General features: G+C 58.5%; 2 protein-coding genes across 9 annotated transcripts in view; one reads left to right on the top strand and one right to left on the bottom strand.

Annotated features, from left to right (window-relative positions):
- LOC129050924 (ubiquitin carboxyl-terminal hydrolase 31-like) overlaps positions 1 to 25,554 on the bottom strand; it is a 363,751-nt gene that overhangs the window by 274,758 nt on the left and 63,439 nt on the right. The window lies entirely within an intron of this gene.
- LOC100935736 (ras GTPase-activating protein 3) overlaps positions 1 to 25,554 on the top strand; it is a 107,209-nt gene that overhangs the window by 76,016 nt on the left and 5,639 nt on the right. Inside the window, exons 5-15 of one of the 2 annotated variants that reach the window (XM_063717193.1) lie at positions 5,695 to 5,771; positions 8,039 to 8,122; positions 8,508 to 8,577; positions 12,056 to 12,132; positions 15,847 to 15,951; positions 18,306 to 18,462; positions 18,969 to 19,117; positions 19,876 to 19,990; positions 21,300 to 21,374; positions 22,329 to 22,452; positions 24,949 to 25,055. In XM_063717193.1, the coding sequence (XP_063573263.1) occupies positions 5,695 to 5,771; positions 8,039 to 8,122; positions 8,508 to 8,577; positions 12,056 to 12,132; positions 15,847 to 15,951; positions 18,306 to 18,462; positions 18,969 to 19,117; positions 19,876 to 19,990; positions 21,300 to 21,374; positions 22,329 to 22,452; positions 24,949 to 25,055 (1,140 nt within the window). The remainder of the gene's footprint in view (positions 1 to 5,694; positions 5,772 to 8,038; positions 8,123 to 8,507; positions 8,578 to 12,055; positions 12,133 to 15,846; positions 15,952 to 18,305; positions 18,463 to 18,968; positions 19,118 to 19,875; positions 19,991 to 21,299; positions 21,375 to 22,328; positions 22,453 to 24,948; positions 25,056 to 25,554) is intronic. The other variant, XM_063717192.1, reaches the window with a different exon arrangement.

Below are 25,554 nucleotides of genomic sequence, written 5' to 3'. Positions count from 1 at the left end.
GTTTGAGATTTGTTAATTTTATTGATCTCTCAAGGAATTTGCTGTTGGCTTTGATTTTTACCTATTGGTTTCCGATCTGACTTCTGTTTTCTGTTCTTGGGCTCTGGGTTTAGTTTACTCATTTTTCTCAGTCTCCCAGCTCTAAGCTCAGGTCAGCGTTCAGATCTCCCTTCTGCTCTAAGCTCAGGTCAGCGTTCAGATCTCCCTTCTGCTCTAAGCTCAGGTCAGCGTTCAGATCTCCCTTCTGCTCTAAGCTCAGGTCAGCGTTCAGATCTCCCTTCTGCTCTAGTCTGTGCGGCCGGCACTCCAGATTCCCTTCCACCCCGAGCACTGCTCCTGCTGCATCCCACTGATTTTGATGAGTAACACTTTCATTTCTGTTTATTCCGGAAGATTTTAAAATTTGTCTTGTGTTCTCTGATCCGTGTGTTATTTAGAACCATGTTGTTTAACCTCTAAACATTTAGGATTCTCCAGCCTGTGCTGGCACCTGCAGATTTACTCACTGGCTTTTTTGGCAGGACAAAGGGCCTTCCAGGGGTGGGTTTTGTTTGTTCCCACTCCTGAATCAGCAGAAGACGGAAGCACACAAGTCAGCCGGTCGGGAGGGATTCACGCTGCAGGAACAGGAGCAGCCTTAGGACCTGATGGTGCCCAGCCAGGTGCCCCTGGACCCGGCCAGGAGCCGGGAGAGCACACAGGGGATGCAGAGCCTGCTGCCAGGGGCCGGGAGAGCAGGCAGCGGCAGCACAGCCTGCTGCTGGGTACCAGGACCCCCCCATGCGGTCGTGACTCTTCCTGAAGCTCCCGAACATGAATAGAGCTGCCTCCATCTGCACAGCCTTGCAAATCTGAATGCTTCTGTCCTGAGGGAGTTTGCGCCCGGCATTTGAGAACGGGGATGAAGCGGTGGGGATTCTTGGTTATTCTTGGGTCAGGCACTTTCTCCTGTCTTTGGTGGTCAGGCCACTCCTTTAGCCCATGGATAGCCACAGATAGCAGGCCCGCTGCCAGGTTTTGAGGACCACAGGCGGATACTCCACTCAGCTCTGAGCTCTGATGGGTGCGGGAAGAGGAGTTGTGGTCTTGGTGGGATCTTTGTTGTCATTTTAGGCACCTGCTTTCCCCGCCCACAGTGCTGGCATGGGGTACGTGCCCACCTCCCTGGCCCGACATCCTTGTGGCCCCTCAGGACCTGCTCTGGGGCTGCAGCCACAGGGCGGGAAGGCCACACCCAACCTCCGGGCCCCAGAGTCTCAGGACAGCAGCGGAGGCCCCACCTCCCACACCTGCCTGGGCAGCACAGACCCTGTTCCGTTCCCCCTGTGAGCGCTGGGTCAAGGGTGGGCGTGCCGTGGGGCGTGGTGTCAAGTGTGGGGGTGCCGTGGGACGTGGTGTCAAGTGAGGGGGCACTGTGGGACATGGTGTCAGTGTGGGGGTGCCGTGGGACATGGTGTCAGTGTGGGGGTGCCATGGGATGTGGCGTCAAGTGTGAGGGTGCCATGGAGTGTGGTGTCAGTGTGGGGGTGTCGTGGGGCTGCACTGACATGGTGTCAAGTGCGGGGGTGCCGTGGGACGTGGTGTCAAGTGTGTGGGGATGCCGTGGGGTGTGGTGTCAGTGTGGGGGTGCCGTGGGGCATGGTGTCAAGTGTGGGGGTGCCGTGGGGCATGGTGTCAAGTGTGGGAGGTACCGTGGGGCATGGTGTCAAGTGTGGGGGTGCCGTGGGGCATGGTGTCAAGTGTGGGGGTGCCGTGGGGTGTGGTGTCAAGTGTGGGGGTGCCATGGGATGTGGCGTCAAGTGTGAGGGTGCCGTGGGGTGTGGTGTCAGTGTGGGGGTGTCGTGGGGCTGCACCGACATGGTGTCAAGTGTGGGGGTACCATGGGACGTGGCGTCAAGTGTGGGGGTGTTGTGGGACATGGTGTCAAGTGTGGGGGTGCCGTGGGGTGTGGTGTTAAGTGTGGGGGTGCCGTGGGGCATGGTGTCAAGTGTGTGGGGATGCCGTGGGGTGTGGTGTTAAGTGTGGGGGTGCCGTGGGGCATGGTGTCAGTATGGGGGTGCCGTGGGGCGTGGTGTCAGTGTGGGGGTGCCGTGGGGCATGGTGTCAAGTGTGGGGGTGCCGTGGGATGTGGTGTCAAGTGTGTGGGAATGCCATGGGGTGTGGTGTCAGTGTGGGGGTGCCGTGGGGCGTGGTGTTAAGTGTGGGGGTGCTGTGGGTTGTGGTGTCAAGTGTGGGGGTGCCGTGGGACGTGGTGTCAAGTGTGGGGGTGCCGTGGGGTGTGGTGTTAAGTGTGGGGGTGCCATGGGACATGGCGTCAAGTGTGGGGGTACCGTGGGACGTGGTGTCAAGTGAGGGGTGCCGTGGGACGTGGTGTCACTGTGGGGGTGCCCTGGAACGTGGCGTCAAGTGTGGGGGTGTCGTGGGACATGGTGTCAAGTGTGGGGCTGCCGTGGGGCGTGGTGTTAAGTGTGGGGGTGCCGTGGGGCTGCACCGACGTGGTGTCAAGTGAGGGCTGAAGAGCTTTATGTTCACTCTCTGACCAGGGGCTTCGGGGTGTGCAGGTGGCCCCACAGCACGGGAGCCTGGCAGGGCCACAGGTGAGCAGCCCACATGCTGACCCTGGGGCCATCCCCCTGGGCGGCCTTCGGGCACTCAGGACTCTTTGCAGACACCCTCATGCCTGGGTCCCGCACACAGAGTTAAATGCCGGCTAGGGGGCAGTGGGGATGGACAGCAGGGCACCCCCGGCAGGGCAGCCCACGCCCACAATGCAGGCATCCCGAGAGTTCACAGGCAAGGGTTTCAGAAGGTGGGGAGGCCGAGGTTATGGCAAAGTCATAAATCGGTACATGGAGGCCGTACGTCGGTTTGACCTGAGAAGGCAGACATCACGACATGTGGCCCACGGGTCGGATATAGAGTGTTTTTGATTTGCGATTGGTTAAGGAGGAGAAGCTTTGTCCAAACAATTGAGATCAGCAGAAAAGAATGTTGGCTCTGGCCCACGGGCATGACCCCCCCGGCCCCTGAGGAAGAAATTCAGAATAGAGCCGGGTTCAGGGTTCAGGCCTGTGATCCCCCCTGTATTTGTGGTCTGTGTTGGTAGATCTGTTTGGTGAGGGTCTTGGTTTTTGAAAAACAATTTAGGAACATATGTTAAGATGCTATTTTTAACCTGTATAGGGAATAAATATCTCCTGACTAATTTTTTGGCTATTATTGTGTTATTTATTTTGCTTATTAGGTGATTTACCTCTCAAGGCTGGCAAGGTGTCTGGAATATTTTTGAAGGAACTCTAAGGTTTTTTAATCATTTAGGTGGGTGGGGCCTAAGCAGGGTCCCTGCTCCATCCGAGGTTCTGCACCAGGTCACATGCTGCAGGGGTGCTGTCGGTTCTGCCATCCACGTCTTAGCGCCAGGCATTCTGCCCGTCCATCCCGCCCTCCCACAGGCAGGGACAAGCCCTGCGGAACAGGCCTTGGCCTCCACGGAGCCTCAGAAGCTGGAGCTCAGGGCCGGGCCAGGCAGAGCCCCTGAAGCATGGATGAGTCTGTGTCTATCCCATCCATTCAGTGCCATTCAGGCTGGAGCAAATACAGGGACAGTGGTACACACAGGTAGGCACACATAGCCGCACACACACAGAGGCGGACACAGTCACACATACACACAGGCGGTGCACACACAGGCAGACATGCACACACAGTCACATGTACAGACAGGCGGACAAACACATACACAGGTGGACACACACAGCCACGTGCACAGACAGGCAGACACAGTTGCACACACACACAGAAGGACATGCACACAGCCACACACAGACAGGCAGACACACAGCCATGTGCACACAGATGGACATGCACACACAGTCACACGCCCACACAGACACATAGCCACATGCACAGAGAGGCAGACACACACAGACGAACATGCACACACAGGCGAACATGCACACAGCTGCACACAGGTGGACACATACACACAAGCGGATACACACAGTCACATGCACACACAGGTGGACATACAGTCGCATGCACATAGGTGGACACAGCCACACACACAGATAGACACACAGTTGCACGCACACAGGCAGACACACAGCCGCACACACAGGTGGACACACAGCTACACACAGGCGGACACGCACACAGCAGCAGCACAGATGGACACACATAGTCGCATACATGCATAGGCAGACACACATACACACAGTTGCACGCACACAGGTAGACACACAGCCACACACACAGGAGGACACATAGCTGCACACACACAGCAGCACAGATGGACACACACACAGCCAGATGCACAGATGGACACAGGCGGACACACACACAAGTGGACATGCACACACAGCAGCCTGCTCACACAGGTGGACACACACAGCCGCACACACAAACCGCATGCACACACAGGCAGACAGACACACAGTTGTACGCACAGACAGGTGGACACACACCCACAGTCGTGCACACAGACAGACAGGTGGACAGACACACAGCAGCACACAGAGACAGACGGATCTAGAGAGACAGGTGGACCCTCACGGCAGCCTTGCTGTCTGTTCTGCTAGAAGCCCCCGTGAGCCTTGCTCTCTGTGTGAGTCTTGCCCTCTGTGTGAGCCTTGCCCTCTGCGTGAGCCTTGCCCTCTGCGTGAGCCTTGCCCTCTGCCTGAGTCTTGCCCTCTGCGTGAGTCTTGCTCCCTGTGTGAGTCTTGCCCTCTGTGTGAGTCTTGCTCCCTGTGTGAGTCTTGCTCCCTGTGTGAGTCTTGCCCTCTGTGTGAGTCTTGCTCCCTGTGTGAGTCTTCCCCTCTGTGTGAGTCTTGCTCCCTGTGTGAGTCTTGCCCTCTGTGTGAGTCTTGCTCCCTGTGTGAGTCTTGCCCTCTGTGTGAGTCTTGCTCCCTGTGTGAGTCTTCCCCTCTGTGTGAGTCTTCCACTCTGTGTGAGTCTTGCTCCCTGTGTGAGTCTTGCCCTCTGTGTGAGTCTTGCTCCCTGTGTGAGTCTTGCCCTCTGTGTGAGTCTTCCCCTCTGTGTGAGTCTTGCCCTCTGCGGAGTCTTGCCCTCTGCGGAGTCTTGCCCTCTGCGTGAGTCTTGCCCTCTGCGTGAGTCTTCCCCTCTGTGTGAGTCTTGCCCTCTGCGGAGTCTTGCCCTCTGCGTGAGTCTTGCCCTCTGTGTGAGTCTTGCTCTCTGTGTGAGTCTTGCTCTCTGTGTGAGTCTTGCCCTCTGTGTGAGTTTTGCTCTCTCCTGCAGGCCTCCATCCGGCCTCGCCCGAGGGGAGGTAAAGGCAGTGGCCCCTGCTCGGGAGACAGCTGTGCTTCCCCTCTGCTTTGTCCTGATGGACACACATGAGCAGCCTGCAGCGTCACGCCTTTGGGGGTCAGCTTCACTGAATGGCTGTCTCCCACACGGTTGGACCCCTCACTTCTGAGGCAGCGACCTGGTCTCAGCAGAGCCGAAAGCCTGGGCAGCCGCATGGCACCGAATGGTCAGGCGGGCAGCTCTCCTGGAGGAAGGCCACAGCTGGGACTCTGCGTCCCAGGGGTGGGGTGGTTGGTTGGACGTGCCCATCGGCCAGGGCAGGGCAGAGCCGCCTGCTCCCTTTGTCCTGTAGGCTTTCCCTGGGCTGCGCGGCCCTGGTGGCCTGTGGGAGCAGCGCCACAGCCTCTGACACCCCGTCCTCATGCCTTGCAGGGCAAAGTGCACCTGGAGCTGCAGCTGAGCGAGGTCATCACAGACACTGGGGTCGTCTGCCACAAGCTCGCCACACGGTAAGACACGTCCTCACCAGGGACTGAGCGCGCAGCGAGTGGCACATCTGGCTCCCGAGGAGCACACGGGTTTTCAAACCAATGCACAAGAATTTCCAGAGCCGGTGGCTCCCCAGAATGACACTGTTTAGAGGTTCTGGCCCTCCAAGGATGACGCTGTTTTAGAGGTCTTGAACCCCCAGGATGATGCTGTTTTAGAGGTTCCGGCCCCGCAAGATGACAGTTTTAGATGTCCTGGGCGCCCAGGATGACACTGTTTTAGAGGTCCTGGCTCCCAGGATGACACCGTTTTAGAGGTCCTGGCCACCCAGGATGATGCTGTTTTAGAGGCTCTAGCCCCCAGGATGATGCTGTTTTAGAGGTGCTGGCCCCCTAGGATGATGCTGTTTTAGGGGTCTCGGCCCCCAGGATGACGCTGTTTTAGAAGTTCTGGCCCCTCTCCAGGATGACGCTGTTTTAGGGGTCCTGGCCCCCAGGATGACACTGTTTTAGAGATTCCGGTCCCCCAGGATGATGCTCTTTTAGACGTCCTGGCCCCCAGGATGACACTGTTTTAGAGGTCCTGGCCCCAGGATGACACTGTTTTAGAGGTTCTGGCTCCCAGATGACGCTGTTTTAGAGATCCTGGCTCCAGGATGATGCTGTTTTAGGGGTCTTGGCCCCCAGGATGATGCTGTTTTGGAAGTTCTGGTCCCCCTCCAGGATGATGCTGTTTTAGAGGTTCTGGCCCCCAGGATGATGCTGTTTTAGGGGTCTTGGCCCCCAGGATGACGCTGTTTTAGAGGTCCTGGCCGCCCAGGACGATGCTGTTTTAGAGGTTCTGGCCCCAGGATGATGCTGTTTTAGAGGTTCTGGCCCCAGGATGATGCTGTTTTAGAGGTTGTGGCCCCCTAGGATGATGCTGTTTTAGGGGTCTTGGCCCCCAGGATGACACTATTTTAGAGGTCCCGGCCCCAGGATGATGCTGTTTTAGAAGTTCTGGTTCCCCTCCAGGATGATGCTGTTTTAGAGGTTCTGGCCCCAGGATGATGCTGTTTTAGGGGTCTTGGCCCCCAGGATGATGCTGTTTTAGAGGTCCTGGCTGCAGGATGATGCTGTTGGTCCTGGCCATGGGATGATGCTGTTTTAGAAGTTCTGGCCCCCCTCCAGGATGATGCTGTTTTAGGGGTCCTGGCCCCCAGGATGACGCTGTTTTAGAGATTCTGGCCCCCCAGGATGATGCTCTTTTAGACGTCCTGGCCTCCAGGATGACACTGTTTTAGAGGTCCTGGTCCCAGGATGACACTGTTTTAGAGGTTCTGGCTCCCAGATGACAGTGTTTTAGAGGTCCTGGCTCCAGGATGACGCTGTTTTAGGGGTCTTGGCCCCCAGGATGATGCTGTTTTAGTAGTTCTGGTCCCCCTCCAGGATGACGCAGTTTTAGAGGTTCTGACCCCCCAGGATGATGCTGTTTTAGGGGTCTTGGCCCCCAGGATGATGTAGTTTTAGAGGTTCTGACCCCCCAGGATGATGCTGTTTTAGGGGTCTTGGCCCCCAGGATGACGCTGTTTTAGAGGTCCTGGCCCCAGGATGATGCTGTTTTAGAAGTTCTGGTCCCCCTCCAGGATGACACTGTTTTAGGGTCCTGGTCCCCAGGATGACGCTGTTTTAGAAGTTCTGGCCACCCTCCAGGATGATGCTGTTTTAGGGGTCCTGGCCCCCAGGATGACGCTGATTTAGAGGTTCTGGCTCCCAGATGACACTGTTTTAGAGGTTCTGGCTCACAGATGACGCTGTTTTAGGGGTCCTGGCTCCCAGGATGACGCTGTTTTAGAGATTCTGGCCCCCCAGGATGATGCTCTTTTAGGCATCCTGGCCCCCAGGATGACACTGTTTTGGAGGTCCTGGCTCCCAGATGATGCTGTTTTAGGGGTCCTGTCTCCCAGATGATGCTGTTTTAGGGGCCCTGGCCCCCAGGATGGTGCTGTTTTAGGGGTCCTGCCCCCCACTCCCCCGATGACACTGCTTTAGATGTCCTGTCACACACTCCCGGCGTCCTCGCTAAAGCACATGCTCACCTTAGAGGTGTTGTTTTGGGCTTTTGCAAACGGCCAGCGTGATTCAGCATCACACCGAGGCAGAGTGGCTGGTGTGGCCCTCCCTGCCTTCCAGTGAGGAAACTGCATCTCACAGCTTGAACTCAGGCCTCCTGCCCGACCCAGAGCTGTCTCACCATTTGCCCGGGTGTCTGCGTGCCCTCCTGATGCCGCCTCTGCTTCTCTCCTCAGCATCGTCGAGTGCCAGGGTCTCCCCATCATGAATGGACAGTGTGACCCCTACGCCACCGTGATGCTGGCAGGACCCTTCAGGCAAGTTGCCTCATGCCTCAGGTTTCTGTTCTGGTCCTGGGGGGCTAGGTTCCAGCTCTGAAATCATGAGACCACTGCCTCATTTGGGAGGAGGCAGGAGGTTGTGCTTTGAGGTAGAATATGAATTTTTACTTCCTTTTGTTTTCTTTATTGCTCTAAAATTGCTTTGTAGAAAATGAAGGCTTCGTGCCCTTCACGCTGGGTATTTTTGGCTCAGTAAAGGTTCCTGATTTGCATACCATCTGGAATTGGAGACCAGCAGAAATATTTATAAAATAAATAAAGGCAATAAGTGACTTGTGCATTTGAGAGCTCAGTTTTACGACTGAGAGACTTGGAATCAGCAGCGTTGCTTTAATCCCAATCCTTTCTCTCTCAATAACGGATTGGAAGCAAAGAAGATGAAAGTGAAGAGGAAGACCAACAACCCCCAGTTCGATGAAGTGTTTTATTTTGAGGTTGGTATCTTCGTGGGTCAACGTCAAGTGAAAACTCTGCACCTGAGACACGTTGGCAGAAAGTCTGGATCAGAACGATCTCGGTCTCTTCCCTCTGGAAGGAACTTCCAGAGAGGAGCCAGCCCCGCCGGCCAGCCCTGGGTTCCCTCCAGAGAGAAGCCAGCCCAGCCGTGGAAGTTCCTTCCAGAGAAGAGCAAACCCGGCCGGCCGGCAGGCCCGCCCTGGGATCAGAACGATCTCCATTTCTTCCCTCTGGAAGTTCTTTCCAGAGAGGAGCGAGCCCCGCCGGCTGGCCCTGGGTTCCTTCCAGAGAGGACTGAGCCCAGCCAGCCAGCCCTGGGGATTGGACCCGTGGCCCCAGGATCTTTCCCTCCTCTCCCGAGAGAGAAAGGCCATTCGTTGTCTCCCGAACTGGCCCAGATTTGAGTTAAAAGATGACAGATTAATGCTTTCCAAATTACCAGGACCTTGGGGGTTTTTGTTTTTTTGGCTGCTCCACCCAGGCATCCTGAGCAGGCGGAAGGCTTGTTCCAGTGGAAATAGGCAGGGTTTTGAAACAAAGGGGAAAGGATTCAGACACAGAGATCCTCTCAGATTATGAAGCACCAAAATCCGTGAAAAGGAGGGTACAAGGGTGCCCCTGGTGGAGTGGGACCCGCGGCGCGGTTTTGGGACAGCTGCATCTCGTGGAGTGACGGCCTGCCATGTGGCTGGTGCAATTTTGGGACAGCTGCATCTCGTGGAGTGAGGACCTGCCACGTGGCCGGCGCGGTTTGGGGACGGCTGTGTGCAGGGCCTTTAGGCAGATGCTCTTCCCATCCACAAATGCTCCCCTGCACAGGCCCTGGAGATGTGAGGATGGATGAGGCCTCTGTGGCAAGAGCATGGCCAGTCATGCCTGAGGGGTCGGGCGGGCTCCCCTGAGCCATGATGGCTGAGTGGGGCTCGATGCATGCAGCTCTCAGGGGACCGTAGGAGAGTGGACCTACCGGTCAGTGGGTCCTGACTGAGCAGGACCCACTGGCACTGCTGAGGCTCAAAAGGGCCCCACAGGCAGAGGTGGGAGCTTGGTGTCCGAAGTCAGAGCCAGGCTTTCAGGGCCACTGTGAGGAGGGCTTTGGAGGTGGAATCTGTTCTCTGTCTCAAATGGAAGCCTCACTTATAGACAGGCAGAGAAGATGGTTTTGCCAGAGTGAGGGAAGGCAGGGAGCTGCCAGGCTCCCAGGGGCCGAGTGGGCCCTGTTGGTGGTGCAGGACCTGCACCTCCATCCTGCAGCATGGACCGAGTTCCAGGTGGCAGCTCCCCCCGCCTCGGTTGCTGGCTCGGCTACCACACACAGAGCTGTCATACACACAGTGGGGTAGAGCTCGCCCACTGCCCGGCCACACACGGGTGCTCATCACACTTGCAGTGTTCTCACACCGTTTCTACCGTGTGCACTCCCATTTCACTCTGTAAAGACGTGGGTCTCAGCCTACTCGAGCAATTTAGTGACCACAGACAGTCTGAAAACCATGGTCTGCATCACCACCTGTGGGGCTCCAGGGAAGGCCCGGACCTCGCTGACCGCTGCTATGTGGGACATGCGGGGCCCTGCTCTTTGGGCTCTGTGACCTTTCACTCCATCTCCACCCCTTCCTTAGCAGCCACGGACCTCTTTCACCAGAACCCTGTCTCTTTCGGCTTCAGCTGCTTCTGACCCAGCTGGAGGCCGAGCCCCGGGGAGGGAGCATGTCCCCCGCAGGGTGTGGTCAGACAGCCACCTACTGGGAGCAGACCCAGGAAAACAGATGTTCCGTTTCCATGGGAAGCAGCATCTATACCATTTTCTTCCAGTAGACACATTAAGGCCCTTTAACTCTCTAAATGAGATTAAATAATCTCATAAATTTGGTAGGAGCTGCCTTCATTCACTCAACAGATGTGTCAGGTGCCAGCACCATGCTGATCATCAGCTGGTGATAAGATGTGGGAGAAAACAGAGGAGTCCGAGGCCACCACACCAGGCCAGCGTGGTAGGGATGCAAACAGACAAGCCCCTACAATAGCTCCCGACCTGCCCTGCAGAGACGGTGTGAGGCAGGGGCACTGAGGGCTTCCTGGAGGAGGCATTGCCTGACCTGCTCTGCAGAGAGGGTGTGAGGCAGGGGAGCTGGGGGCTTCCTGGAGGAGGCATTGCCTGACCTGCTCTGCAGAGAGGGCGTGAGGCAGGGGCACCAGGGGCTTCCTGGAGGAGGCATTGCCTGACCTGCTCTGCAGAGAGGGCGTGAGGCAGGGTCACCAGGGGCTTCCTGGAGGAGGCATTGCCTGACCTGCTCTGCAGAGAGGGCGTGAGGCAGGGGAGCCGGGGGCTTCCTGGAGGAGGCATTGCCTGACCTGCTCTGCAGACAGGGTGTGAAGCAGGGGAGCCGGGGGCTTCCTGGAGGAGGCATTGCCTGACCTGAGTTTCATGAGATGGGGAGGTTGGGGAGAAGCAAATTTGAGGACAGTGGTGTATAGGTCGGGAAGGAGGAGGCATCAGCAGCCCTCAACCCGAAGCAGAGAACTGCCCCTGCGTGATCTTCACCTCAGTTTACCAATCAGGAAGTGCAAGCTCAGAGGTTAGGCAGTTTTAGCAACATGATTTTGGTGTCAAGCCCTACATCAGAACTTTGAGCTAAGAGCTCCTGAGCCAGCATCACTGCTGAGGCCCGGTGAAGGTGGGGCAGGGAGGGAGGCCGGGCAGGAGGGAGCCCTTCTTGTAAACGCAGGTGACCTGGTGTACGGCTGATGGTGGTTAAATCGGAACTCCAGGTGGTAACCGACTGTGGTCTCCTGGAGCCCGTGGGGCGGGCTCCTGCTCTGCTGCAAGGGCCCTGCTGGCTGGCGGCGGGGTCCCGGAGCCTCGACCCTTCACGCCTTCACTTCCTTTCTGTTCTAAGGAACCCACGGTGCGGAGGTATCAGGAGGAAGGTAGCAGCGTCTTGACTTTCCACCGTCTGACCCTCCCCAGAGTGCTGGGGTCTGTTAGGGGCTGGCCAGGTTCAGGCACCACAGACCTCACGCTTTTCACTTCCTGTTGGCAAATAGAGCCTTGAGGTGGGGCCACGGGAGGGTGGTGCTGCTTCGTCTCCATGGCAGAGGGGACCCTCCCTCCCTCACGGAGTGGCAGGCCCAGAGCAGGTGCAGGTGAGGGACGTTTAGGTCCCCAGAGCCCGGCACCCATCAGGAGCTGCTGGGAGAGTCCAGCCGTGGCCGTGAACATCCTTGGGGTAGGTCTCACCTGGGTCTGCCCCTCCAGGGGCACTGTGAGTAGGAAATGCTGGCACTCAGGAAGCCAGGCCTGAATCCCGAATCCCGCCTGGCGCCTTCCTGGTTGTGGCCCTTGAGTGGCGTGTGGCTAAGTGCAGAGGGTAGGGCAGCCCGGGGCCTAGGTCCACATATACCCCCGCCTGGTGGCACCGTGGTCTCAGCACTTTCTCTCTCATCTGACTCCAGGTGACCCGGCCCTGTAGCTACAGCAAGAAGTCCCACTTTGACTTTGAGGAGGAAGACGTGGACAAGCTCGAAATCAGGTGAGAAAACCAGGCTCTGTGTCCCCAACTTGGCAGTTTTCACCCAAACTCCTCAGCTCTTTTGTTCTTTGTTACTAAATATAGGGTCATAGATAGAAATGAATTTCCATTTTCTTGGTAATTTTCACAACAGGATGTTAGAAGTTGTAGTTGAATTGACAGCCTGTGGGTGGTGTTAGGGCTCACCTTGCAATACCTGCGAAGAGGCGAAGGCCAGAGGTCCGCATCCCTCTGGCCGTAAGGCTTCATCCACCTGGAGTGACGGGGGCTGCAGCCGTTCTTAAGGTCTTGTTCTAAGCCCTCGGCCTTCCATGGGTTCAGGCCTCACTCAGAGGTTGCAGGGACTGGCGGGTCAGCACGGCGCCTGGCCCTGACCGAGCAGGACCCAACGGCACTGCTGAGACTCTCAGCTGGGCGGCCTCTGTGGAGACCCTGTCCCCTTTGACTCGAGTGAAACGCTCTCACCTGGCGTCCTGGGTTCATGTTTCCTGCGTATGGTCATAGAAGCTGCATCTTCAGCCTTTGCCCATGGAGCCCCCACCGCCCTTTCCTGGCTCCTCAATGCCTCACACGGGAAATGGGGAAATCGCTTGTGGGTTCACGCAGGTGAGGACGCGATCTCAGGCCCAGGATTTAGAGAGCCCCACGATCCCGCTGACTCAGAGTTCTGGGGAGGGCGGGCATCAGAATGTGCCCTTCACAAACCCCGGCGGGTTCCCTCCAGTGAAAATAAGCTGGATTCCTGCTTGTTTTTGAACGTAGCCTCTGTTCCTTCTGTACCAATGAATGCCCCCATCCCCTATGAAGAGGCAGATGAGCCTCCCCTGAAGCCCCCGAATCTTTCCATGCTGGACAGAGAAGGAAGGAAACGGCTCCCTCCTGACCCTCCCCAGCCGGCCCTGAGACCCCGAGCCTGGGATGTCCCCAATCCTGGGCTGACCCCGAGCCTGGGATGTCCCCCAAGCCTGGGCTGTCCCTGAGCCTGGGCTGAATCAGAGCCTGGGATGTCCCCAAGCCTGGGCTGACCCCGAGCCTGGGATGACCCCTAGCCTGGGATGCCCCCGAGCCTGGTATTCTCCCGAGCCTGGGATGTCCCTGAGCCTAGGAAGGATTCTCCCGAGTCTGGGCTGACCCCGAGCCTGGGATTCTCCCGAGCCTGGGATGCTCCCTGAGCCTGGGATGTCCCCGAGCCTGGGCTGATCCTGAGCCTGAGATTCTCCCAAGCCTGGGATTCTCCCGAGCGTGGGATGCTCCCTGAGCCTGGGATGCTCCCGAGCCTGGGATGCTCCCGAGCCTGGGATGTCCCCGAGCCTGGGCTGACCCGGAGCCTGCGATTCTCCCGAGCCTGGGATTCTCCCGAGCCTGGGATTCTCCCGAGCCTGGGATGCCCCTGAGCCTGGGATGCCCCTGAGCCTGGGATGTCCCCGAGCCTGGGATGTCCCTGAGCCTGGGATGTCTGTGAGCCTGGGATGTCCCTGAGCCTAGGATGCACCTGCTTTCTTTAGGTCATTTTGGAGAATGTGCTGGCCATCAAATCCCTGGTCACGCTCCTTCCCAGGGGCTGACACTGCCCCGGGGGGACCCTTAATGGGACACGTGGAGCCGGTGCGTGGCTCAGGCCCTACGGCTGCTGGGAGGCGTGGTTTTGTGGTTGAGAACCATAGGAATGTCCCTGATGTTATCGGTCAGATCCGCCTCCGATAGTTGTCTCCATCCTGAACCATAGAATGTCCCTGACGTGGTCAGTCAGATCCACCTCCTGAGGGGTCAGGGTCCTGAACCATGGGAATGTCCCTGACGTGGTCGGTCAGATCCAGCTCCTGAGGGGTCAGGGTCCTGAACCGTAGGAATGTCCCTGATGTGATTGGTCAGATCCACCTCCTCAGGGGTCAGGGTCCTGAACCATAGGAATATCCCTGACGTGGTCGGTCAGATCTGCCTCCCATAGGGTCTCGGTCCTGAACTGTAGGAATGTCCCTGGCGTGGTCAGTCAGATCTGCCTTCTCCAGGGACTCACGCCAGCCCCTTTTTCAAGAGAAGGAAGCGCCATCATTGGTTTCTTTTTACACCAAGCTTTGAATTCAAGAGTGAAGTCCTAGTTATTAAATTTTTTAAAAGCACACAAAACATGTTTTAAATATTTCCCTTATTAAAGGCAAATGTGCCTCCCTGGCCACTCGGCACATTTTTTTAAAGTGTTCATGGGCAGATCAGCGGTCCCCTCATGTTCCTTCTGAAAGGAACGTGCTGTGGGTTCCTGTGCAGCCTGTCAGCCCTCCCCGGCCCAGACGCCAGTGCCTCTGCGGTGCCACTGCCCTGCAGGATTCGCAAGGGTAACAGAATCCCCGGCCTTCTGGAATCTTCTCCCTCCAGGGGGATGCCCCTGATGGCCACAGTGTGGTTAGGCCTGCCGAGTTTTAACCCCTGGGTAGGGCCAGCCACGTGTAACTGTGTGGTTTCAGGCCCGTGGGTAGGGCTGGCCATGTATGACTTCAGGTGTTTCAGGCCTATGAGTGGGTCCTGGCCATGAGGGACTGGGGTACCAGCCCTGTAGACTTGTTGCAGCCGGGGATGCTGTGTGTCTGTCAGAATTTCACAGCCCCAGGTCTGTGGACACGTACCGTCCCACACTAGGACAGAACATTAGTGGGAGCCGCTGCCATGTTAGACATTAGCAGAAGCTTCACAATGCTGGGCCTGGGCTAGTCACGGTGATTCGTGGACCATGCTGTGGTTTATGGCCACAGTTCTCCCCCCGCTGTGGTGTGCGTGGCCCCTGAATCCACTTTGTGCCCCTAGATCATGAGCAATCCATGGAGACAGGGTTCTACATTCAGGGGCAGGGCATTCACAAGAACCCAGTTTTGTTTTGAGGCACATTTTCATGTGACGAAAGCACAGAGCCCCTAGATGTTGAATCGGGCAGCCCATCCTCCACGGGCACCCTCCTCTCTACGGGCCCAAGTTCTCCATCATCCCCTGGATGTTGAATCAGGCAGCCCGACCTCCATGGGCACCCTCCTCTCTACGGGCCCAAGTTCTCTATCATCCCCTGCATTGAGCCCTGCAGATGGAGGCTGTTGGGCTGCATGCTGGGGCGGTGCGAGAGGCACATGCCGCAGGGCCCGGAGGGTCTCACTTGCCCGCCGTGCACAGACTGCTGGTGCTGGGCCTGTTGTGGGCAAAGGGGACAGATGGTGCTGGAACCAAGAGCAGGAGCAGCCACATAGCTCCTGGGTGCACACAGCGACTCCTGGCTCCCTCCCGGCACAGAGCCTGGGGTCATGTAGCTCCTGGGTGCACGCAGCGACGCCTGGCTCCCTTCTGCCGCAGAGCCTGGGGTCATGTAGCTGCTGGGTGCACGCAGCGATGCCCAGCTCCCTCCTATGTAAGAGCCTGGGGTCATGTAGCTCCTGGGTGCATGCAGCGACGCCCAGGCTCCCTCCTATCTAAGAGCCTGGGTCTGAGTCCGGGCCCATGGCCTTCCGCCTTCCTCTGCCTGCCCATTACCACTGGGAGACACTCATCTTTATTCCAAAGCCACAGGCTGGTCTGACGTGTTTTAAATGTGCCCCGTGGGCTGAGCCTTGATGGAGACTCTGGGAGGCGCTGCAGGCTCCACTCTGTTCCTGGGGGAACAAAGCGTGGCCTGTAATCTCTGCTTCACCCGGGCTGCCCGCCATCAGCTAGAGCTGTCCCAATGCTGTTTTTCAGAGTCGACCTTTGGAATGCCAGTAACCTGAAGTTTGGAGATGAATTCCTGGGAGAACTAAAGATCCCGTTGAAAGTCCTGCGGCAGTCCAGCTCCTACGAGGCGTGGTAAGATGATGTTGCACCTGCAGACTTCAGCATCTCTGAGAGCCACAAAAACACGTGCTGCCTCTGAGTGGAAAGGCACAGAGGCCACCTGTGCTGGTCCTCAGCTGTGCCCAGCACCCACCTGCTCTTACTTTGCATGTAGCTCTGACGAGCTCTGGCTTGATGAGTTTCCGCCCCACAGCAGGTGAGAAACGGCAGGTGAGGAGAGGCAGCAGGGATCACACTGAGCAGGGACTCAGGATGGCTGGCACCTCAAAACAAGACAGGGAACGTGGGTGAAAGCAGCCCTAAGCCACGAGCAGCTCGCGGGGTCTGATCCTGGGCGAAAGCGGGACCCTGAGCCGCGAGCAGCTCGCGGGGTCTGATCCTGGGTGAAAGCGGGGCCCTGAGCCGCGAGCAGCTCGTGGGGTCTGATCCTGGGCGAAAGCGGGGCCCTGAGCCGCGAGCAGCTCGTGAGGTCTGACACCGGTAGGGGAGGGCATCAGCAGCCGGTGCAGGAGCCCAGAATGTGCACACAGCAGGCCCTGCCCTGCGGCTGTGCTCTGGGTCTTGTTCTGGGCCCTCGGCAGCACCTCCTGTTGAGGGCGCATTACAGGGTTCTCCACTCCCCTCTGCACGTCTAGACCTCAGTGGTCGGCTCTGACCCAGAACCCACCCCAGGACATGTTGTGTGTTGCTGCCTCCTGCCTTTCTTTCCTGTTGTCTCCAGATGCTTGGTGTTTTGGTGGAAGGAACAGGCCGTTGTTTCATTTTACCTCCAGTTCATGTGTGTCCCTTAGCGACAGGCAGCTCCTGAGAGGGCCCGGAGTCACGGGAGGTGTGCATTCCCAAGGCGTGGACTGTGTGCCGGGGCCTCACGCCCCATGTGTCCCTCTGCCATGTGTGAGGGCAGGTCTCCATCCCAGAAACTGTGAAACACGCGTGTCTTTTGATTCTATGAAGACTGCATGGGCACAGGCCCCCTGAGCTGAGTTAGGCTTCCTCCTATGCTAAGCGAACCCCTGGCCCTGGTAGCCAAGGCAGCCACCACATACCCCAGAGAGCCCCAGGGGGCTAATGCCTTGCACACAGGCTCTACCCACCTGAGGCGGGGGGCTAATGCCTCAGACACAGGCTCCACCCACCTGACGGGGGCTGATGCCGTGGACACAGGCTCCACCCACCTGAGGGGGCTTTTAATGCCTCAGACCCAGGCTCTACCCACCTGACGGAGGCTAATGCCTCGGACACAGGCTCCACCCACCTGAGGTGGGGCTGATGCCTTGGACACAGGCTCCACCCACCTGACGGGGCTTTTAATGCCTCAGACCCAGGCTCCACCTACCTGACAGGGCTGCTAATGCCTCGGACACAGGCTCCACCCACCTGAGGGGGGCGCCAATGTCTTGGATACAGGCTCCACCCCCCTGACGGGGCTGCTAATGCGTCAGACACAGGCTCCACCCACCTGGCAGGGGCTAATGCCTCAGGCACAGGCTCTACCCACCTGAGCAGGGGCTAATGCCTCAGGCTCTACCCACCTGACGGAGGCTAATGCCTCAGACACAGGCTCTATCCACCTGACGGGGACTAATGCCTCGGACACAGGCTTTACCCACCTAAGCGGGGGCTAATGCCTCGGACACAGGCTCCACCCACCTGACGGGGGCGCTAATGTCTCGGACACAGGCTCCACCAACCTGACCGGGCTGCTAATGCCTCAGATAGGCTCCACCCACCTGACAGGGGCTAATGCCTTGGACACAGGCTCCACCCACCTGACGGGGGATGGGGGGCCTCGGACACAGGCTCCACCCACCTGAGAGCTTAGACTACCTGGCCCACAAATGAGAGCAGAAGAGGGCTCCTGGGTGACTGCATGGGGTAGAACCAAAGATGGAAGAATGTCCGGGCCGGAAACGTCTCTTACAATGACCAGGTGCCCAGGTGGCCTGCCAGGCTCACCAGCCCAAGGCCCCCACCCCGTGACATCAGGAGCCACGGCACGCTTTGGTTGAAATAATTTTCATTTCCACCTGCTGCTGACACTGCCGGGTGTGGGTCTTAGGGCGAATCACTGACCACTTCTGCGCTGGTTCCCGGAAACCCGTTCCCTCCACGTTGCACGCCCCCATCCCCCTCCGCGTTTCCCCGCTTGACTCCTGCGCCTTTGGCTCCAACACTTGCCTTCTGGGGATCCCCGGTAGCCCTGCTGGGGGTCTTCTGTGGGGAATCCCCAGGGGCTGCACTCTAGGGGGTCCTGCAGGATTACCCTCCTGACCAGTAGGCCTCAAGCAGGCAGCTGGGCTTCCCTGAGAGCTGCTCCTTGGCAGGTGCAGCCTCATGCCTCCCCTCCATGTGTCCCTCCCACCCAGGTACTTCCTCCAGCCCCGGGACAATGGTAGCAAGAGCCTAAAGCCAGACGACCTGGGCTCCCTGTGGCTGAACGTGATATACACGGAAGACCATGTGTTTTCTTCTGACTGTTACAGCCGTCTGCGGGACCTGCTGTTGAAGTCTGCGGACGTGGAGGTGCTTGTCCACGCCGTGGCCTGTGGGTGTGGGCAGGAGGTGCCACCTGCCTGGGGCCCCACCCCACACCCGGGCCCACCCTAGAGGGCACCTTCTCCCTGAGGGGGCCTTTCCCATGCCTCCCAGCCTGGCCTGTTTCCCGTCCAGATGCCTGGACCCCTTTGCTGGGCGCACTAGTCCGTCGACAGAGCCGTAGGAGCCTGGTGATGCTGAGGACTCTCTGGGTTGTTTGAGGGGGACCCCATCATCAGAGTCCCTCTGTTAGCTCAGGGGCCCTAGAGCTGGCTGCATTTGGGGGTCGCTAGGAGGAGGTGTAGACGCCCCTCCAAAGGTCCAGCCAAGCAGCAGCAAATGGGAAGTTTGGTGCTTTTGCGAATGTGTGTGTTTCTGTCTCAGTAAAGAGCCGTATCTATTGTGGCTGGAAGTGAGACCCCAGCCAGGGTGGGGACAGGCCTCTGGGAGTCCTGCACCCCAGGCCCTGGCACTGACCTCACCCCTCCCCGCAGCCCGTGTCAGCATCTGCGGCCCACATCCTGGGTGAGGTTTGCTGGGAGAAGCAGGAGGCGGCCGTCCCGCTGGTGCGGCTCTTCCTACACTATGGCAGGGTGGTGCCCTTCATCAGTGCCATCGCCAGCGCGGACGTGAAGAGGACCCAGTGAGTGCCCACCCTGCCCCGGGGAAGAGCGGCCTGGACCCGCTACAGGGATGGCAAGGTCGTCGCCGAGAACTGCGTCCTGGCGCAGGGCTTGAGGGAATTCAAGCGTCCCCAGAAACCATGTTGATTCAGGCTTACTTTCACAGACCCAGTTAATGATTCTTTTTTTTTTTTTTTTTTTTTGAAAGCCCCATTTGCCTTTGAAATCCCGGGTAGAGTGAGTGAGTGGGGAGGGGAAACGGCTCCCAGGGCTCGAGGACAGCTCAGGTCCCCTTCCTGGGGCACTTTGGGAGCCCATGAAAATGGAGCACGGCTTCCCTCAGGACCTGCCTAGTGCTGTTTCCAGACACCCTGTTCTAGAAACATCCGGCTGCACCTGCGGCCACTGTAGCTGGCAGGAGGGGTTTGCTTCTCTGCTGGCCCTTGGATGCTGCCAGGGTCTGGTGCTCAATTCTCTGCACAGGCACAGGCCGCAGAGGGTGAGAGGACGGGAGGGCAAAGGACAGCCAGGCTCCTCCTGAGCTTGTGGCCACGCAGGCGGCCAAATGGTTCCCTCTGGCAGTGTCGACACAGGACGGTTCCATGGCCAGGGCCTCGAGCACCTGGCCTGGTTGTGCTCCTTGTAAAACATCAGGAAGCTGACTGATGGGCGTGCGCTGACCTCACAGCCTACAGGCAGGTGCTCGGGGCCAGGCTCTGCTCCGTCTGCATTTCCGCATCCCCAGGAGACAAATGCTGTCCCCATCGCCATTTCCCAGGGACCCCAACACCATCTTCCAAGGAAACTCACTGGCGTCCAAGTGCATCGACGAGACCATGAAGCTGGCGGGAATGCATTACCTGCACGTCACCCTGAAGCCGGCCATGGAGGAGGTGAGCACAGGGCCCAGAGTCCTCAGCATCATGGGGCGTGGGGAGGATTTCCCCTGACAGAGGGCACTGCACAGGGATCCAGCCAGACCACGAGTGGGGCTTGAAGGTCGGCCCCTCCGGCCTCACCTCAGGGATGCTGATTCATTCACTTTTATCAAGAGGATGTTCCCTGTGTACTCCAGAACCTTCCAAATTCTCCCAAATTAAAACTATACATAAGAAAATCCACCACTCCACTAAGGAAAACATGCAAGAAAAACCTGGCTCTTCCCAGGGAGACCTTCTTTCTCCACACATCCTGCAGTCCCCTGTGTCTGGGCCCTGGCTGCGTGGCACGTTTGAGCTGCACGCCCAGTCCTCACCCAACCCTCGGATGCACGCACACCCCCTCCTCACCTGACCCTCTGATGCCTGCCAGGCTGTGCCCCCCGTTTATGAGCGGCTTTGTAAACAGGTTCTTTGCAAATGTGAGAAAATTTAACATAGCATTCTGGTTTGCTCTGTGGGCAAAATCATGGCAGCATTTTGAAGTAAAAATATTATTAAAGCCCTGTGAGGCCTAGTCCGTGTGGGCTGGTGCACATCACTCTCCGAGAAAGCCCGACTTGTCTGATCACGGGTGCGCATCACTCCCTGGGAAAGCCCGGCTCGTCTGATCATGGGCACGCATCACTCCTTGAGAAAGCCTGGCTCGTCTGATCATGGGCGCATGTCACTCCCTGAGAAAGCCTGGCTCATCTGATCACGGGCGCGCGTCACTCCCTGAGAAAGCCTGGCTCGTCTGATCACGGGTGTGCATCACTCCCTGAGAAAGCCTGGCTCGTCTGATCACAGGCCCACGTCACTCCCTGAGAAAGCCCGGCTCGTCTGATCATGGGTGCACATCACTCCCTGAGAGAGGCTGGCTCGTCTGATCATGGGCGCGCATCGCTCCCTAAGAAAGCCTGGCTCGTCTGATCACAGGCGCATCGCTCCCTGAGAAAGCCCGGCTCGTCTGATCGCCTCCATGGACTGGGCCCCGTGCCTGGTGTTTGCGCCTGACCTCTCACTTGTCCCTTGGCAGCCAGTGACACAGGCCCAGGGTTGCCCCCTTGCAGCCGAGGCTCGGGGCGACACCACCCCCACGGTGGCCCTGCAGTCCGGCCTCACCGTGCCCCTCCGTGCCAGTGGCCGGGTTCGGGGAGCTGTCCCGGCATTTTCTGGATGAGGCTCAGGGTCTGCATCTCAGCCAGGCCTGAGACCCCCTCCTCCCTCCTTGCCTGTGCCACTGGAACCCACTCACAGAGCCCCGTCTTAAACCTCTCCCTAGATATGCCAGAGCCACAAACCCTGTGAAATCGATCCTGTGAAGTTGAAAGACGGAGAAAACCTTGAAAACAACATGGTAGGTTTTGTTAATGAACCAACCAAAGCCAGTCACCTGCTTGGGGTTTTTCAGCCGGTGTCTGCCTGGAAGCTCTGACTCACCCTGTGACCCCGGTTGGGGTGGGAGCAGGACCAGGCGTGGGGATACCTGCCTCACCTGGCTACAGTACACTGGCTGCACTGCTGGGAGGCCTCAGCCACCACTTTTGGCCTGGCCTGTGTGCCCGGCTCTGCCCCCTCTGTGGGGTCCGGCCTGCACACCTGGCTGTGCCTCCCCTGGGGGGGTCTCAGCCAGTTCCGCCTCCCCTGGAGTGATCCGGTCTGCACATTCCAGCTCTGCCTCCCCTGGAGTGATCCGGTCTGCATGCCCCAGCTCTGCCTCCCCTGGAGGGTCTGCCCTGCACACCCGGCTCTGCCTCCCCTGGAGGATCCTGACCAGCTCTGCCTTCACCCCGGCTCTGCCTTCCCTTGGGCGATGGCTCCTGCCCCTCCCTTTTCCTAGGACAGGATGGCCTCCCCACCTCCCCACCTCCCCAGGCTGTCCCCAGAGCTGTGTCCTGCATTTTAAAACAGCAAAACTCCCTGATGTTGAACTTGCTCCAACATTTTAGTCACTTCACATGATACTTCCTGCAGAGCGTGCTGTTTGGTCATCTCTGTATGTAAATGACAAGACAGAGCTCTTGCCTTGGGCAGGCACATTCTGGTGAGTGTCCATTCCCCACTCAGTAAACGAGGTTGGGGCCGAGCCGGGGAGCCGACGTGGTGCCTGTGTAGTGATTTTCACACGTGAATCGCCACAGCTCCCAGCACAGATTTCCAGGGAGTGGCTGTTCACATGTGTCTCGCTGCCGCAGCTGCCCTGCACCCGCCCTCAGCCCCTCCCCACGTGCCCCTCCCTGGGCGTGCCCTGGTGCTACACGCACCTGCGGGCAGCCTCGGGAGTGGGTCCCAGTGCCGTGTCCTGTTGCAGGAGAACCTACGGCAGTACGTGGACCGCGTCTTCCGCGCCATCACTGAGTCTGGGGTGAGCTGCCCGACCGTCATGTGTGACATCTTCTTCTCGCTCCGGGAGGCAGCGGCCAAGCGCTTCCAGGGTGAGTGCCCCGGACACCCTTACGTTGCTGAGAAACAACCATAGCCCCATGCAGGCAGAACCCCCCGCAGCCCTCGCTGGACTAGAACTGCGGGGTCGTGAACCCCAGTTCCGATGCTGGATTTTTCTGGGGTTTGTGCCGGGCCAGTGTTCCCTAGTTCACCACCGCGGTGGTCTCCGGGGGACCCCAGCCCTGGAGTTCACGACCTCAGTGGTCTCCGGGGGACCCCAGCCCTGGAGTTCATGACCGCAGTGGTCTCCGGGGGACCTCAGCCCTGGAGTTCACAACCACAGTGGTCTCCGGGGGTCCGCAGCCCTGGAGTTCACCACCGCAGTGGTCTCTGGGGGTCCCCAGCCCTGGAGTTCACGACCTCAGTGGTCTCCGGGGGACGCCAGCCCTGGAGTTCACAACCGCAGTGGTCTCTGGGGGTCCCCAGCCCTGGAGTTCACGACCGCAGTGGTCTCTGGGGGGGCCGGGAAGGGCGGCCGGGCTTTGTCGGGGTGGGATGTGAATTTTCCTGATGCGGCCCCCCGGGTTTTCCCAGTGGTTTCTTTTTGTGGCCGACCCTGGCAGGGCCCAGAGTGGTGTTGGCAGCTCTGCCTGCCCATGTCTTTGAAGAGACAGGACCCCTGGGGGAGCTGCCCTTTCTTCAAACCCCCAAGCCGGAGATCCCCAGGGACCTGGGCATCCAGCACCCAAACCCCACTTCTCAACCTTGCCGACCCTCAGGGAGGAGCTGGGTGCCTGTACCTGCTCGTCTCCTGCGATGCTCAAGACCCCGCCGGGACTCAGGCTGTGGGGTGCTGAGAGGCTCAGCGAGGGCCTTGCCACTGGCTCCTCTCTTCCTTGCATGTCCTGCAGCCTCGGGACAGCTGCAGACACCCCAGGGTGGCCATGGCCCTGCAGAGCCATCTGCGCTTCTGCGTCCCCAGGAGACAAACACTGTCCCCACCCCTGTTTCTCAGGACATCAGTCAGACAGCGCTGGCCGAGGGGCTCAGGGTTCTGGGGGAGGCAGTTCCCAAGCACAACCCAGCCCCAGACCCACTTTGAACAAGGTGGAAGTGAGGAGATAAAACACATCCTCTCACCCAGATGAGCACAGACCACCGTGGAATGAGTCTGTGGCAGGCACCAAAGGGGCTGCGCTGTGTGGTGGTGATGAGAGATGGAGAGAGACAGGGAGAGATGGAGAGAGAGAGAGACAGGGAGAGAGAGAGAGAGACGGAGAGAGACAGGGAGAGATGGAGAGAGAGGCAGAGACAGACGGAGAGAGAGAGAGAGACGGAGAGAGATAGAGATAGACGGAGAGAGAGACCGAGATGGAGAGAGAGAGAGACAGACAGAGAGATAGAGACAGAGACAGGGAGAGAGAGATAGAGACAGAGAGAGAGATGGAGAGAGAGATAGAGACAGAGACAGAGATAGGGAGAGAGAGACAGAGATAGGGAGAGAGACAAAGAGAAAGAGAGATGGAGAGAGAGACAGACGGAGAGAAAGAGGGAGAGAGAGAGATGGAGATAGGGAGAGAGAGAGAGGGGGAGAGAGAGAGAGAGAGAGCCAGAGCCAGAGAGAGGGAGAGAGAGAGCCAGAGACAGACGGAGAGAGAGGGGGAGAGAGAGAGAGAGAGAGAGAGAGAGACAGGGAGAGGGACAAAGGGGGGGGGAGAGAGAGCCAGAGACAGATGGAGAGAGAGAGAGGGAGAGAGAGACAGAGACAGGGAGAGGGACAAAGAGAGGGAGAGAGACAGAGAGATGGAGAGAGAGAGAGAGAGAGACAGATGGAGAGAGAGAGAGGGAGAGAGAGAGCCGGAGAGGGAGAGAGAGAGAGGGAGAGACAGAGATAGAGAGACAGGGAGAGGGACAGAGGGAGAGAGAGAGATGGAGAGAGAGAGAGAGAGAGAGAGAGAGAGAGAGAGAGAGAGACAGGGAGAGGGACAAAGGGGGGGGGGAGAGAGAGCCAGAGACAGATGGAGAGAGAGAGAGGGAGAGAGAGACAGAGACAGGGAGAGGGACAAAGAGAGGGAGAGAGACAGAGAGATGGAGAGAGAGAGAGAGAGAGACAGATGGAGAGAGAGGGAGAGAGAGAGGGAGAGACAGAGATAGAGAGACAGGGAGAGGGACAGAGGGAGAGAGAGAGATGGAGAGAGAGAGAGAGACAGATGGAGAGAGGGAGGGAGAGAGAGAGAGCCAGAGATAGAGACAGGGAGAGGGAGAAAGAGAGGGAGAGAGAGAAATGGAGAGAGAGAGAGAGAGACGGAGAGAGACAGGGAGAGAGACAGAGGGAGAGAGATGAGAGAGAGAGAGGGAGAGAGATGAGGGGAGAGATAAAGAGATGGAGAAAGAGAGGGAGACAGAGAGAGGGAGAGAGACAGACACAGGTGGAGATAGATCCAGGACTGTGGCTGGACTTCCCTGTGGACCCTCAGGGGGCCGGGGCATGGTGTCCCCACGAGGCCACCCGAGGGAAAAGGTCACCCCGCCTCTGTCTCCCGCAGATGACCCGGACGTCAGGTACACTGCAGTGAGCAGCTTCATCTTCCTGAGGTTCTTTGCGCCCGCCATTCTCTCCCCCAACCTCTTCCAGCTCACGCCGCACCACACAGTGAGTGACCGGCTGAGGGACCGAGGTTTTCTGAGCTGTCCAGGGACACCGGCCTGGGTCGGGGCATCTGCGTGGCTGTAGGGGGCCGACCGTGTGGAGTGTGGAATGCGTGGGGAGTGTGTGTGGAATGAGGAGTGAGTGGGGAGTGTGTGGACGGTGCGTGGGGAGTATGGAGGTTGTGTGGAATGGGGAGTGTGTGGAGTGCGTGCGGAGTATGTGGATGGCACGTATAGAGTGTGGAGTGCATGTGGAGTGTGTGGAGTGCGTGGATGGTGCGTGGGGAGTGTGGAGTGCATGTGGAGTGTGTGTGGAGTGTGTGGACGGTGCGTGGGGAGTGTGGACAGTACGTGGGGAGTGTGGAAGGTGTGTGGAATGGGGAGTGCGTGTGGAATGTGTGTGGAGTGTGTGGACGATGTGTGGGGAGTGTGGACAGTGCGTGGGGAGTGTGGAAGGTGTGTGGAATGGGGAGTGCTGTGGAATGTGTGTGGAGTGTGTGGAC

This window comes from Pongo abelii, chromosome 18 (assembly GCF_028885655.2).
Source record: "Pongo abelii isolate AG06213 chromosome 18, NHGRI_mPonAbe1-v2.0_pri, whole genome shotgun sequence".
Classification (NCBI taxonomy): Eukaryota; Metazoa; Chordata; class Mammalia; order Primates; family Hominidae; genus Pongo; species Pongo abelii.
Note: the sequence above shows the minus strand (reverse complement) of the source record. Positions and strands in the feature narration are given on the sequence as shown.